This window comes from Loxodonta africana, chromosome 5 (assembly GCF_030014295.1).
Source record: "Loxodonta africana isolate mLoxAfr1 chromosome 5, mLoxAfr1.hap2, whole genome shotgun sequence".
NCBI lineage: Eukaryota > Metazoa > Chordata > Mammalia > Proboscidea > Elephantidae > Loxodonta > Loxodonta africana.
The window spans coordinates 157,860,881-157,876,562 of NC_087346.1; the positions used below are offsets into that span (position 1 = coordinate 157,860,881).

The following is a 15,682-nucleotide window of genomic DNA, read 5'->3' on the forward strand; positions in this document are numbered from 1 at the left end:
GCACGCTCAGGCCAGGCATCCACAGGGAGCTGACCCTGCATCCTCTCACGACTCCCTGCTGCCACCCTATGCTCCTAGGACCCCACTCTGTGGAGGGGAAACTGAGGTTCGGGAGGGAGGATAACCTGCTGAGGCCACCCACAACCAACCAGAACCACAGTGGAGGGCACCCCCAAACAGAGAGGTTGGGGTGGGGTGGGCACAGGGGTGTGGCAAATGGGGGGGTGGCGAAGGCACAAGCACTGCTTCCGAAAGCCGGGCAGCTCCAGGCGAGAACGGAGCACTGCAGGGATTCACCATGGGGGAGGCAGAGAGGACACTGCCTAGTAAGGGGGCGACAGACGCCCTCAGCAGCACGACCCTTGTGCCCCTTAATGCAGTGGAGCTTGCCAAGGGGAGGAGCCAGGACATCTGCAGGGGGTGGGTGCAGAAAACCCCTGGGCAGGGGCGAAGCTGGCTCCCCATCTGGGGGGGTGTGGGGTACTCACTGGCAGGAAGGTGAAGATCAAGGCCTCCAGGTTATTGTGAGGATGTACAGTCCTGCTGTCATCACTACGGTGGGGGGGCGGGAGCTATTGTTCCCAGGATTAGTATTATTGCTACTAAGAATGTGGATGGGGCAAATGGTTAAGAGCTGGTCAAGCACTGGGCTAAGGAGCCCTGATAGCACAACGGTGAAGCACTCAGCTGCTAACTGCAAGGTCGACAGTTTGAACCCACCCAGTGGCTCCACGGGAGAAAAGATTTGGCAATCTGCTCCCGTAAAGATTACAGCCTAGAAAACCCTAGGAGGCAGTTCTATTCTGCAACACGGAGTAAATACAAGTCAAAAATTGACTGGACGGTACCCAACAATAAGCAGCACTGGGCAACTAACCAAAAGGTTGGTAGTTCGAATCTATCCAGAGGCACCTCAAAAAGGAGGCCTGCGATCTGCTTCCGAAAGGTCACAGCCTTGAAACCCTAGGGAGCAGCTCTACTCTGACACACATGGAATCACCAAGAGTCGGAGTCAACTCCACAGGAACTGGCAAGTATCCTGGTATAAACAAATGGTTTAATGGACATCCTGAGCTAAGAACCACTTTTAAGCCCTGGATTCCAGGCGCCTGAGAACCTCGTAGAAGTCCCAGGTGATTTTTCGCGTCTGTATTTGCAGTTCTGGGGGAACGAGCCCGTGGCTTTCTTAAGGAAAGGTGGGAGCATAAGCCAGCAGCGCATGGAACTTTTGGAGGAGGAGACCCGCACATGGGCACATGGATCCCAGGTGCACGTGGCGTCATTCAGAGACACGCCACCACACGACCAGCAGCCATGCCCCCACTACCTCGGCTCCGAACCACAGCTGGCCGGCCAGGTTGTCATGCCGGATCTCCTCGGGGAACTTGACGCAGAAGTCCCTCGGGGCACGATCCTGGGGGATGCACTCATCCATAATCTGGTTAATGATATTCAGCACGTTGTCCTGGAACAAAAACGGAGAAAGCAGCTGAGACACTGTCTTCCTGCGCCACAAGTGGGCCGGGACACCGCGTCAGCTGGCAGCTCCAAGGCACCACTTGAGAAACATTCAGTGCGTTTCCCTGTTTTGTAAGATTACGAAAGTAGGGCAGGCACGCGCCCATGCCTGCTATATGACTGCTATAAAAAGTGCAAACATTCCAGAAGTATCTAAAGTGTGAAACTCCCACACCCACACCCACCCCAAGTCCTGTTTCACAAGTGAGTTTTTCCATATTTCCCTAGAGTGCTGGGAGGTGCTTTCTGACTCTCTCTTTTCATTTGACGGTATGTCTGGGGAGCTTCCCATGTTACTATGGAGGCCTTACTTCAGCCTTTTTAACAGCTGCACTGTATTCCCTTGAGTAGGGACAATACCGTCCCCCCAGTGATAGACACTATGGCTCCTGGCAGCCTTTAGCCGCAGTGACGAACCCTAATGTCTCTCTCTGATCATGTGTACACATATTTCTTAGGACAGAGTTTGAGAAATGAAACTTCTAGATTGATAGACACGCATACGTAAAACATTGCTTTTTACTGCCAAATTGCGTGTAGTGGGTTTGAATGGCGGCCTCCAAAAAGCTACGTCCACGCCCTAAGCCTGGGAGCGCGATTTCCAGACCTCACTTGGAGAAGGGGTCTTCGCAGATGTTACTGAGTTAAGGGGATCGTCCTGGATTACCCTAACCTATTGCCGTCGAGTCAGTTCTGACTCATAGCGACCCTACAGGACAGAGTAGAACAGCCCCACAGGGTTTCAAAGGAGCGCCTGGTGGATTCGAACTGCTGACCTTTTGGTTAGCAGCCATAGCACTTAACCACTAAAAAAAAAAAAAAAAAATCCAGCGACAAGTGTTTTTGTAAGAGACACACAGGAGAAGGCAGGGTCACAGGGCAGACGGCCAGGTGGAGACGCCAGCAGAGACTGCAGTGACGTAGCCACAGGTCGAGGAAGCCTGGAGCCACCAGAAGCTGGGGGAGGCAGGGAAAGATCCTCCCCAGAGCCTTCCGAGGGGCTAGAGCACCTTGATCCCAGACTTCTGGCCTCCGGAACTATGATGGAATAACTTCGTTGTTCTAAGTCATCAGGCTTGTGGTTCTGTGTTACGGCGGCCCCAGGAAACGGGCACACCGTCGTAATGTCCTAGTGACATTATCTGCCTGTGTCAGGGCAGCAGTACTCACAATGCAGATGTCTATTTCCCTAAGAGACAATGTGTGAGACCTGCCATCTCAGACCAGCAGCACGTAAGAGTGGACTTCTAGGCCTGGTCCCTATAAGGACTTCAGTGTTCCCTGTGTGAACAAAAGGGTCTCCCGCAGCACCATCGATCGCAGAAGCCACGATGTCAGACCCTCACCCAACTGGTGATGCAGGAAAAGTCTCCTTCTCTCTGAATCTCACTTTACTCCTCGGTAGAGTGAGGGGTGCAGACCCACCTCTTGGGTCAGATGAAACCAGGAACGTCAAGACCAAGCACAGCTGATCCTCTACTCCTCCACTCAGGTGTCATCCCCTCCCAATGTCTCTCAGGCCCGCAGAGCAGTAACAGCAGCACGTAAGTCAATTAGCAACAATGGGGCACTGCTCTGTGGGATGTGGAGACTCTGACTTTGCCTTCATGGCTGGGCAACCTGGGATGGGCCACTCCATTCCTCTGCCCCCGTGGCCCTGACTGGTAAAACAGAGACAATGTTTGTAAAACCCTTGGCTCCAGCCTGGACTAAGCCCTCAATACACAGGAATTCTTTTGTTTTAAAAATTCTTTAAAATTATTTTAAGCTATTTCCTCCTGTTCAAAGTATAAAAAACTATTTTTAACACTCTCTGTATTAAAGCCAAACAGCTCTTGTTATTAGCCGCTGTCGAGTCAGCTCCGATTCTCAATGACCCCATGTGAAACAGCAAAACATTGCCGAGCCCTCAGCCATCTTCATGATCGTCGGTGTGTCTGAGGCCAGTGCTGCAGCTACTGTGTTAATCTATCTCCTGGCGGGTTCCCCTTGTTTTCTTTGGCCCTCTCCTTTACCAAACATGATGTCTTTTTCTAGTGGTTAGTCTTTCCTGGTCATGTGTCCAAAGTAAGAGAGCTCAAGTTTCACCATCCCCGCTTCTAAGGAATATTCTGGCTTAAAAAGCAAAGAAGCCCATTTTATTGCATTTTAAATTATGATCATTCTTTCCTTTAAAATTATTCTCTTCTTCGCAATAGCAAAACGATGGTAACAACCTAAGTGCCCATCAAGAGATGAATGGCTAAACAAATTATGGTACATACACACAATGGAATACTACACAAGAATACAGAACAATGATGAATCCTCCAAACATCTCACAGTGTGGATGAATCTGGCGGCCATTATGCTGAGTGAAATATGTTAATCGCAGAAGAACAAATATTGTATGAGACCACTAGTATAAAAACCCAAGAAAAGGTTTATATACAAAAAGAAACAATCTTTGATGATTATGACAGAGGGAGGGGTGGGGAGGGAAAATCACTAACTAGATAGAAGACAAGTGTTAACTTCGGTGAAGGGCAAGACAAGACACAATATAGGGGTAGTCAGCACAACTTGACCAAGGCAAAACCATAGAAGCTTCCTAGACACATTCAAACACCTTGAGAGACCAAGTTACTAGGGCTGAGGGCTAGGGACCATGGTCTTGGGGGGCATCGAGGTCAATTTGCATAACAGTTCATTTTAAAAAAAGTTCTACATCCTACTTTGGTGAGTGCCATTGTGGTCTTAAAAGCTTGTGAGTGGCCATCTAAGATACATATATTGGTCCTGTCCCTCTGGAGCAAAGAAGAATGAAGAAAACCAAAGATACAACCAAATATTAGTCCAAAGGACTAATGAACGACATCAATCACAGCCTTCACCAGCCTGAGCTTGGAAGAAACTAGATGGTGCCTAGCTACCACTATCAACCACTCTGACAGGTATCACAATAGAGGGTCCCAGACAGAACAGGGAGAAAAATGTAAAACAAAATTCAAATTCACAAAAAAAGACCAGGCTTACTGGTCTGACAGAGACTGGAGGAACCCCTGAGAGTATGGCCACAGACACCCTGCTAACTCAGAACTGAAGCCACCCTTGAAGCCCACCTTTCAGCCAAAGATTAGACAGGCCTATAAAACAAAGAGTAACACACGAGGAACGCGCTTCTGGGTTCGATCGAGTATACAAAATCAAATGGGCAATGCCGCCCCAAAAGCAAGGATGAAAAGGCAGGAAGGGACAGAAAAATTGAACAAATGGACACAGGGAACCCAGAATGGAAAGAGGAAGAGTGCTGACACATTGTGGGGAATGCAACCAAATGTCACAAAACAATTTGTGTACACATTTTCAAATGAGAAACTAATTTGTGCTGTAAACTTTCACCTAAAGCACAATAAAATTAAAAGTATATATATCCCATTCTTTAAAAAAATCTACCATTTATTCTGTAGAATTACATAAACATGGAAAGGGTAAATTTTTTTCTTTATTTGTTAAATAAAAATTAATATATGTTCATCATAAGAAAGCTCGAAACAAAAAGCAAAGAAGTTTCCTAAATAAACTGAATGCTTCGAAAGCCAGCGTGGCAGGGGTTTCGGGACCATGGTTTCAAGGGACATCTAAATCAACTGGCATAATAAAATCTATTAAGAAAACATTCTGCATCCCACTTTGAAGAGTGGTGTCTGGGGTTTTAAACGCTAGCAAGCAGCCATCTAAGATGCGTCAATGAGTCTCAACCCACCTGGATCAAAGGAGCACGAAGAACACCAAGGACACAATGTAATTACAAGCCCAAGAGACAGAAAGGGCCACATGAACCAGAGACTACATCATCCTGAGACCAGAAGGACTAGATGGTGCCCGGCTACAACTGATGACTGCCCTGACAGGGAACACAACAGAGAACCCCTGAGGGAGCAGGAGAGCAGTGGGATGCAGACCTCAAATCCTTATAATATCAAAGATCACCCATTGCCATGGAGTTGAGTCCAACTCACAGTGACCCTATAGGACAGAGTAGAGCTGCCCCATTGGGTTTCCAAGGCTGTAAATCTTTGTGGAAGCAGACTGCCACAACTTTCTCCCACAGAGTGGCTGGTGAGTTTGAACCATTGACCTTCAGTTAGCAACCGAGTACTTAACCACTGCACCACCGAGGTCCTTCGACAAAGATTACATTACATATAAATGACCCAAACACTCCAACTAAAAGGCAGAGATAGTCAGATTAGATAAAAAAGCAAGACTCAAATATACACTGCCTACAAGATACCCACTGCTTCTCCATTCAACGTCCACATTTGGCATTTTATTAACTTGAAAAGAATAAATGGTGCCTCATTGTGGGTTACCACGACCTTAATACTGTGTTCTCATCCATTACTGATGAAGATCAAAGACAACAGCCTTCAGTATGGATTAGACCTACTCAACATAAAGAAAACAGAAATCCTCACAAGTGGACCAATAAGCAATATGATAAAAAAAGGAAATACTGAAATTGTCAAGGATTTCATTTTACTTGGATCCACAATCAACGCCCACAGAAGCAGCAGTAAAGAAATCAAATGACATATTGCACTGGGCAAATCTGCTGCAAAAGATCTCTTTAAAGTGTTAAAAAGCAAAGATGTCACTTTGAGGACTAAGATGCACCTGACCCAAGCCACGGTATTTTCAATTGCCTCATATGCATGCAAGAGCTGGACAATGAATAAGGAAGACCAAAGAATTGATGTCTTTGAATTATGGTGTTGCCAAAGAATACTGAATATACCATGGTCTGCCAGAAGAACAAACAAATCTGTCTCAGAAGAAATACAGCCAGAATGTTCCTCTCCTTCAAAAAAACAAACTACACCAGCTATCATCAAGTCAGTTCCAACTCATGGCAACCTCATGTGTGTCAGAATAGAACTATGCTCCATAGGGTTTTCAGTGCCTGATTTTTTGGAAGTAGATCATCTGGCCTTTCTTCCAAGGTGCCTCTAGGTGGACTCAATTTCCAACCTTTGTTTGCAGCCCAGAGGATTAACTGTTGCTCCACCCAGGGTTTCCTCTCTCCTCCCATCACTGAGCAAGCCAGCAGCCAGCCACCAACACCATTCCTCTACTCTCCACTGTCAACAGCCAGCCCAGCAGACAGGCGGTTCATAAAGCTCTCATTCTTGTCTGGCAGGAGCTCAGAATGCATGAGGCTCTCTGTGGCCTTGCCAATGAGAGGAATCAGACTTCCCAGCAGGAATGCTGGCAGATCGTCCCCCAGAGGACCCGTGTGGAGACCCGCCACCTCCAAGGAGGACGAGGCTCCCTGGAAAGAAGGGCAAGCTCCCTTGCATGGATTCAATACCCAAGCCAGAAGGTGCTGACCTGTGGGGAAAAGCCAGGGGAGGGTGAAGGAGGCCACTGTGAACAGAACCCAGCCAGGGACCCACAGTATGTAGCCCTCCAGGGCCCTGTGCCTCCCACATCCACGTTCCTGGAGGCCCTGGGAAGCTGGGCTGGGCCGGGCAAGCACTGCCATGCCTTCTTTGCACAGATGCCCCGATGTGCCACTGAGGGTTCAGATGGTACCTGGAGGCCTGATATGCTCCAGGTGGGAGTGAGGGGGAGAGGGGACTTGGGAATGGGTCACCTAGGCTGGGTCTGACAACTGTGGGGCAAGCAGAGGGTGTCCACTGGCTGTGCTGAGCCACTGAAGCACCGGCCCCAATGCCAAGAAAGTCATGGCTCCAGGTTCTTGACACGGACATCTGTGTCCTGCTGGGAACTGACTCAGGTCGGGGTACGGGGGCTAAATCTGGCCATTAGGAGGAGCCCATAGGCCTTGGCTAATCTCCCCACAATGACAAGGTCATCTCTGGGGCATTGAGTTTATGCTGATGGTGGTGGAGTGATTTGGAAAAGGATAGTAATAATGGTGGCATAACATAAAGAATGTAATCAGTGTCACTGAACTGTGTACGCGTAGAAATTGTTAAACAGATAAATGTTTGTTGTATATATTTTCACCACAACTAAAATCAAGGCCATGAAAGAATGACGTGCTGGTTAAGGTGGGCTGCTCCTGGCACAACTGCTCATTCTAAACCCACCTCACCAGACTTTTCACGTTTTGAGGGAACGCACGTCAACTCATGCGTCACAGGCTTTGTTCATGCAACACTTTCCTGACTCCAACAACCTGAGGGCCGAGAAATGTCCTCACTCCCTGTGACATTCCCCACCCCCCATGCAGGTCTGCTATCAAATAAATGAGGGAGCGTGTAACCAAACAGACAAGCCTACAGAGGACAGTCAAATGAGCAGCCGGAAGATGAGAAAAGACAAAATGTCCCATCTTAGGTTGGGTTCTCTAGAGAAGCAAAACCAGTAAAGTGTATAAATGTATATATTTATATCAAGAAAATGGCTCACAGGGTTGTAGAAACAGGAACATCTCAAACACGTGGGTCAGGATAGAGGCATCTCCTGATTCACATACCCACAGGGGCTGGCAAACCCAAGATCGATCAGTAGGTCAGAGAGCAGGGCTCTTGCTCACAGGTTGCAAAGATAGACAAATCCCAAGATCAGCAGGCAAGACCACAGGTGAGCTGCTAGCTCAAGTCCCAAGAACCAGAGATTAGACAAACAGGAGACAGCGGCAGGATCCAGAGTGAGCAAAAGCCCACGAGTCTTGCCAGAATGTCCACTTACATTCAATGCAGGCCTCATGCCCAAGGAAACACTCTTTCAACTGATTGGCTACTCACAGCAGATCCCATCATGGAGGTGATCACATTTTATCAAATCTCATCATGGAAATGATCACAACATCATACAACTGCCAAACTACTGAGAATGATGGCTCAGCCAAGTTGACACACAACCTTCACCATCACACCCAGCTTCCCAAAAACCAAACCAAACAAGTAACAAACCTGTTGCCATCCAGTCAGTTCCAACTCATGGTGACCCCATGTGGTACGGGATAAAACTACTCTATAAGGTTTTCTAGGCTGTAATCTTATGGAAGCAAGTCACCAGGTCTTTCTTCTGTGGGGCCACTAGGTGGGTTTGAACTGCCAACCTTTTGATTAGTGTTGTTGTTAGGTGCTGTCAAGTTGATTCCAACTTATAGCAACCCCATGTGACAGTGCAGAACTGCCCCATAGGGTTTTCTAGCTATAATACTTATGGGAGCAGATTGCCAGGTCTTTTCTCCTGCGGAGCCACTGGGTGGGTTCAAACCGCCAACCTTTCAGTTAGCAGCTAAGTGCAAACCATTTCTGCTGCAAAGGAACTTAAAGTTTTCCATTTTCCACACATCTTACACATTTTATTAAATTGAAATATGCCCATGAAGGCATCCTTTGCTGTTCTTTTAACCCGTTTCTCTGGGTGTGGGGGCTCTAAGTGGACATCGGCTACAATTTCCAATTGGGGGTCAGCAGAAGAGCATCCACACAGCACATCTGACTGCTTCCTTAGAAAGGCTGTTTGTATATCGGCCCCTAGCTGGCATTTGGGAGCTTGGATCTGGGGACGGTTCCCACCATGTCTTGACAAGAGTAGCTCACTGAGCCCACGCAGTCCATTAGAGCAATGTGGTCAGCGCTGAACTCCTGCTTCCCTTCGAGGAGTCTGGAATTTTGGGACATGCCAGGCAGAGATGTCCACGTGACCAAACCACTGCCATTGAATAGATTTTGACTCACAGTGACCCTGTAGAACAGAGTAGAACTGCCCCACAGGTTTTCCAAGGCTGTGATCTTTATGGAAACAGACTGCCAGATCTTTCTTCCACAGAGCAACTGGTGGGTTCAAACTGCCAACCTTTCAGTTAACAGCCAAGCACTTAACCACTGCACCTCCAGGGCTCCTAAGCTGACCATAAACTAAAACACCAAACCCTTTGCCGTCAAGTCGATTCCAGCTCACAGAGACCCATAGGACAGAGTAGAACTGCCCCATAGGGTTTCCAAGACTGTAATCTTTGTGGAAGCAGACTGCCCTATCTCTCTCATGGAGCAGCTGGTGGGTTCCAAAGGCCAACCTTTCGGTTAGCAGCTGAGCACTTAACCACTGCGCTACCAGGGATCCTTCCTATGTGACCAGGCCCCCAAAAAACTCTGGGCATTGAGTATCCAATAAGGAGGCCTGCAGGGGGAATGAAGTGCGGCCCATGTGAGTCTACAGGGAGAGGACCCTGGAAGCTCATGTCTGGTTTCGCCAGACTTAGCCCCACGCGCCTTTTCCCTGTGCTCAGCTTGCTGTGTGTCCTCTTGCTGTAATAAAGATCAGCTGTGAGTAAGACTACATGCAGAGCCTTGTGATTCCTCAGGAATCACCAATTCTACAGTGGTCTGGAGGACCTGAACATAGGTGTCTTCAGAGTAAAACAAGAAAAGACACTTGTATTGCTATGTGAGTGCAAAACCCTTTTAGATTTTTATGATTTGTTTCTCTAAATGTTACCCACACCCAATTCCAGAGACATTTTCCTTTTCCTGATTTACCCTACCAAGGCTGTCCAAGTCAGGCAAAAACTTAGTTTTCAGTTTGTACAACACAAAATTGTAATAACAAGTGAACCGGCATAAGCAGGTTGGGAAAAAAAATTCACTCTTGGAAGCCACAGCCTTCCCTCCACCCCCCGCTGAGAGCAGACACAGGAGAGGGTGTTAGCTGTGAGTTATGAGTGTCCAGCATGGTGGGCACAATAAGGGCACTTTATGATGGGAAAAAGGGTGTCAATGGCCCAGCAAGTCAAAGGACCCTCTGGCCTCTCTGGTCCCTTGGTCATCATGAGAGATGGGGGTCATCCTGGAAACCAGCCAGAACCCACTTTTCTGGCCCGCCATGGATTCTGTAAAAGCTGAGTTCCTTCTCTAACTCCCTGGAGCTTATACTACGGCATGGCGTGACATTTGCATCCCCACTGTTATAGATTGAGTTGTGTCCCCCAAAATATGAGTTGGAATCCTAATCCTTATAGGGTCCTTATAGGGTCACTATGAGTCGGAATGACTTGATGACAGTGGGTTTGGTTTGGTTTTAGGTTATACCTGTGGGCATGATCTCTTTGGAGAATAGGGATTTCTTTGTTAGGCTAATGAGGTCAAATCAGTGTAGGGTGTGTCCTAAACCTAATCACTTCTGAGTTTAAAAAAAAAAAAAAAAGGAGCAGGTTAGACACAGGAATAAGCACACGTCAGGGAAGACAGATACCATGCAAGGACCACCAAGGACAATGGAACTCCCAGGACTACCAACAAGGAAAGAATCCACAAGGTGAAACCCTGATTTGGACTCCGAGCCTCCAGAGCTATGAGACACTGAATTTCTCTTCTTTAAAGTGACCACTGTGGTATTTGTTATAGCAGCAGTGGCAGTCTGAGACACCCGCCAGCCCGCCTGCTCTGCCTGCTCTGTGCCTGGGAAGCAGCCTCACTGTTTCTTAGGGAGTCCCCCTCCACTGTCTCCATCTGTGTCTGCTCTCTTGGCCTCACTCAGGCTGGGACCAGAAGTTTCTTCTCCTCCATGTTCCTTTCTTTTTTTATACTCCCGGAGAGATCTTCTCAGTGGAACCTCTCAAACCTCTCACTGAAGGCCTCTTCATGTTCTCTGGTGGCCACTTTTCGAGGTGTTCTGTGGTTCTACGCAGTATTTGGCACCGCCTCAAACCTCTCAGAGAACCATGATTGAGGGTTTCTCTGTGCTTTTCCGTTCCCCATCGGTATCAGATCCTCCTGAGTCATCTGGTCTCCATGTGGACACGTGGTTTCTCACTTCCTTCCTGGAGGCCCTCCTCCAACCCCTCAGCCGTCTGTTCACAACTGAGTGGGAGCTTTAGGGAGCAGGCGGGTTGGGATCACCACCTGGAAGATTCACTGCAGCAGGGAGGTGAGAACCTCACACGGGGTCCAGGTCAGCAGGGCCTCGAAGCCTTGGACTGTCTTTGGTTAGCAGGGCTCTGAGTGGAGGAGGGGGTGGGTCTGACTCCAGTGTCACAAGGATTTCACTGGCTCCTGGCTGAGAGAAGACAAAAGTGGGGCAGAGGCCAAGGCAGGGAGGATGGCGGGAGTCCCTGAGGATCCCAGGACAGAGAGGATGGTGACTGAGAACACAGGGGTGGCCAGGGAGGTAGACAGAGTGGCTGGATTTGGGAGACAGGTGGAAGGTAGAACCAATGGGATTTCCTGACTTAGATCAGACATCAGTACGAGAGGGAACGGAGAGGGAGGGTGCCTCTGAGGTTCTGGCCTGAGCCCCTGGGAGGCAGGCGCTGTCCTCACCAGAAACCAGGCAGGGTTCCGGGTCTGACATGTTGGGTTTGAACTGCCTGGGAGACGTCCCAGAGGAGCACTGGGAAGCAGTGCAGGGCACACACCTGGATCTGGGAGGGGTACGTGTAGAAGTGGTCAGTGCAGATGGTGCCTGCAGCCCCAAGTCCAGACAAGGCTGCCACAGAGGAAGACAAGAAAATGAGAGGGCACTCCCAAGGAGGACGGCAAAGGGAGAGGTGAAGGGCCTGGCGGGGTAGGAGTGAGGGGGCAGGGGTCCTGCAAGTCAAGTGGACAAAGACCACCAAGTAGGAGGTGACCACCACATCAGATGGCGTTGAGGGTTTGACAATCTCCATGCCTCACAGCTCCTTCAGAGGCCCCCAGAGAAGAGGAGGATGTGTGTGTAATTCACTATCTGTACCTGCTAGTATTCCCTTCCAGATCTTTCTCACTGAGCAAATCTCATTGAAATGCGTTCTTGCTAAAAGCCATCAGCGGCCCCATCCCAAGAAGCGGCCACTGAGTTCCACAGCCCCATACAGCCTGGTGCCCCTGCTCCCACCCCTACTGCTCCTTACATCTGGACCCCCCAGCCAGCTCTGACAGCCCCCCACAGGCCCAGCTGCTTTGTGCTCCTGGGCAGAGGCCCTCTGTCTAGTCCCCATGATCACCTTTTGTTGTTGTTGTTGCTGTGTGTTGTCAAGTCTATTTCGACTCATGGCACCTCCATGTGACAGAGTAGAACTGCCCCACAGGGTTTTCTTGGCTGTAATCTTCATGGAAGCAGGTCATCAGGTCTTTCTCCCACAGAGCCGCTGGGTGGGTTCCAACTGCCAACCTTCCAGTTAGCAGCCAAGAGCTTAACATCGTACTACTGGGCGCTTTCCTTACATTTTAGTACTCACTTAATGCAATACTTTATCATCTACGCCATCACGTTAAAAAAAAATGCACATGAGCCAGAGGAGGTATAAAGGGAAAAGAGCCCCCGCCACACAGGCAACCACTATGAGCAGCTTCCCACATGGCGCCCTTTTTCACAGATGGGACCTGAGGGCAGACAGCCTTCGATTCCCTAGAAGCACCCTCTCCCCAAGGGGAAACTGCTTTCCGTGGGGTCCCCTCCTATCAGGTAGGCTTCCTCCTCCAGGCTCCACAGGTACCTTGGTACCTGTTGCCCTGGGCAGGAACTTCAGCTAACTGGGCCGCCTGGGAGCTGGGACTTGTCCTGGGCACACAGAAGCCTATTTCAAAAGGAGCCTGAGACGTTTGGTCCAAACCTCTGCACAGGCACACGGGCTTCACTGAATTGCTCGAAGCCTTGAGGCCCAAAAGAATGAAGAGCCCAGAGCCCAGAGCCCACGCTGACCAGAAAATCCCAGAGTCCAAGCTGGTCAGAAAAGCCCTCCTGGCCACAGACACGGTAGTTCTGATGCTGGGAGTCCTGCCAGAGCTGCACCTGGGGGGCCTGCCTTTGGGCACAGGGAGCAGGGCCGGGTCTGCAGCCAGCCTGGGCTGTGGCCGAGCACAGTGGGCACGTGAGACAGGACCCTTGTGCTGGAAGTGGCATGCTCCCTCCCATCAGGTAGGCACACCCAGCCCCCTCCTCCAGGGTAGCAAAGGCCCAGCAAGACATTGTGGGAGAATACGCCCAGGATGTCCCCGCGCTTTGTGAAAGACCCGTGATTGTCACTTGACAAAAATGTGCACCAGATGCTCCCATGCTGGTAGAGCCTACCGAACGCTTTGTAAACTGGGAAGAAAATGTTGTTAGCTGAAGGTATTTTTAGCAGCAGCTCCTGGCCACGGCTGAATTATGCAGCAGAAGCTCAGGGGACATGAGTCAGCAGCAGGGGAGGCTGATGGCCGCGCTGTGGTCCCACTAGTCTTGGATGGAGCGCACCTCAGCAGGCCTGGGCCCTTCCCACCCTGGCAGCTTCCAGGCCCAGGCACCTGCTCGCTTCTCATCACCCGGGTTCCCTCCAACTTCTGCTTGCAAAGCATATCCTGCACCCCTGGCAACTTCTAACCTACCTCAAGACTCCGCCTGTCCTGCTCAAAGCTGTCCCCTTCTCCTATGCCTTATTTCACCAACCAGACTGAATGGACCCTGTTATGGATCGAATTGTGTTCCCCGAAAGATGTGTTCAAGTCCAATCCCTGTACCTATGAACGTGACATTTTTTGGAAATAGGGCCTTTGAACATGTTGTCAGGTTAACATGAGGTCACACTGGAGTAAGGTGAGTCCTAATGCTACATGACCCCAAAAAAACAAACCCATTGCTGTCCAGTTGATTCCAAATCATAGTGACGCTATAGGACAGAGTAGAACTGTTCCATAGGGTTTCCAAGCAGCGCCTGGTAGATTCGAACTCCTCACCTTTCGGTTAGCAGCTGAGCTCTAAACTGCTGCACCACCACTGCACCACCAATTCTATATGACAGGTGTCTTTATAAAAGAGGAGACAAGACGCAGAGGGCAGGCAGCCATGTAAAGACGGAGGCACTGAATGGAGTGAAGTTGCCACAATCTAAGAAACACCTGGGGCCACCAGAAGCCAGGAGAGAAATAGAAGGACCCCTCCCTAGCACCTTCGAGGGAATGTGGCCTGCTGATGCCCTGAATTTAGACTTCCAGCCTTCAGGACAGACAGACGACGCACTTCTGTTCTCACAGGGCACCCGCTTTGCGGCACTTGGCCATGGCAGCCCTGGAGACCAGGTGGACCTGGGGGCGGGGTCCACAGCTCTGACTTATGTCCCATAGGCCGGCCCAGGGGCCCCATGGGCCCACCTGGGAGGCCAGCAGAGAAGGCAGGCCCAGCACCCCCGCGATGCCCGCTCAGGACGGATGGGCTCCCGCCAGGGACCCCATGAAACTGCTCACCTGGCAGGAGCGGAACTGGCTGACCAGCAGGGTGCACCTCTGCGGTTCCTTCCGCCCGTCCAGGCTGTCCAGCTCTGCCGCCACCTGGTTCAACTCCTCGTCTGCGTAGTAGAACTGGGCAAGCAGCTGCGGGTCTGACCTCTGCAAGGGAGACAGGGAGGTGACAGAGCCTGCCCCACCCAACAGGCATGCCACCTGCCCCGCCCCCAGAGCCCCCACTCTTTTGCAGGCCGAGCCCCTGCCTGCCCCACCCTCCCTCAGCCTGCTCCTCCTGAGGACCCCCGACGACCCCTTCTCCGCAGGCTGCTCCCCTGCCTGCCCCACCCTCCCTCAGTCTGCTCCTCCTGAGGACCCCCGACGACCCCTTCTCCGCAGGCTGCTCCCCTGCCTGCCCCACCCTCCCTCAGCCTGCTCCTCCTGACGACCCCGACGACCCCTTCTCCGCAGGCTGCTCCCCTGCCTGCCCCACCCTCCCTCAGCCTGCTCCTCCTGACGACCCCGACGACCCCTTCTCCGCAGGCTGCTCCCCTGCCTGCCCCACCCTCCCTCAGCCTGCTCCTCCTGACGACCCCGACGACCCCTTCTCCGCAGGCTGCTCCCCTGCCTGCCCCACCCTCCCTCAGCCTGCTCCTCCTGACGACCCCGACGACCCCTTCTCCGCAGGCTGCTCCCCTGCAGCAGCTGGCCCCCGAGGCCCTGCCCCCACGGGTCCCGCCCCTCCAGTCGGCACATCCCAGCAGCCAGCCCTCCACAGCAGTCGTGTCACTAGGGTTGGTATCACTCAGTGTGGTAACTCATGATACCTTCACCCCCTCCACGGACCTCCTCCCCTACCAGATCATACAGAATCCTTAAACCAAAACCAAGCCTGTTGCCGTCAAGTTGATTTTGACTCATAGTGACCCTACAGGACAGAGCAGAACTGCCCCATAGGGTTTCCAAGGAGCAGCTGATGGATTTGAACTGCCGACCTTTTGGTTAGCAGCCAAGCTCTTAACCAC

The 15,682-nt window shown here is 50.8% G+C and overlaps 1 protein-coding gene across 1 annotated transcript in view; it reads right to left on the reverse strand.

The window, feature by feature from the left end:
• The window catches only part of ZFYVE28 (zinc finger FYVE-type containing 28), a 127,577-nt gene that overhangs the window by 62,783 nt on the left and 49,112 nt on the right, over positions 1–15,682 (reverse strand). The window contains exons 2-3 of the mRNA XM_064286150.1: positions 14,682–14,822; positions 1,328–1,465 (exon numbers count right to left, since the gene is read on the reverse strand). Of these exons, the coding sequence (XP_064142220.1) occupies positions 1,328–1,465; positions 14,682–14,822 (279 nt within the window). The remainder of the gene's footprint in view (positions 1–1,327; positions 1,466–14,681; positions 14,823–15,682) is intronic.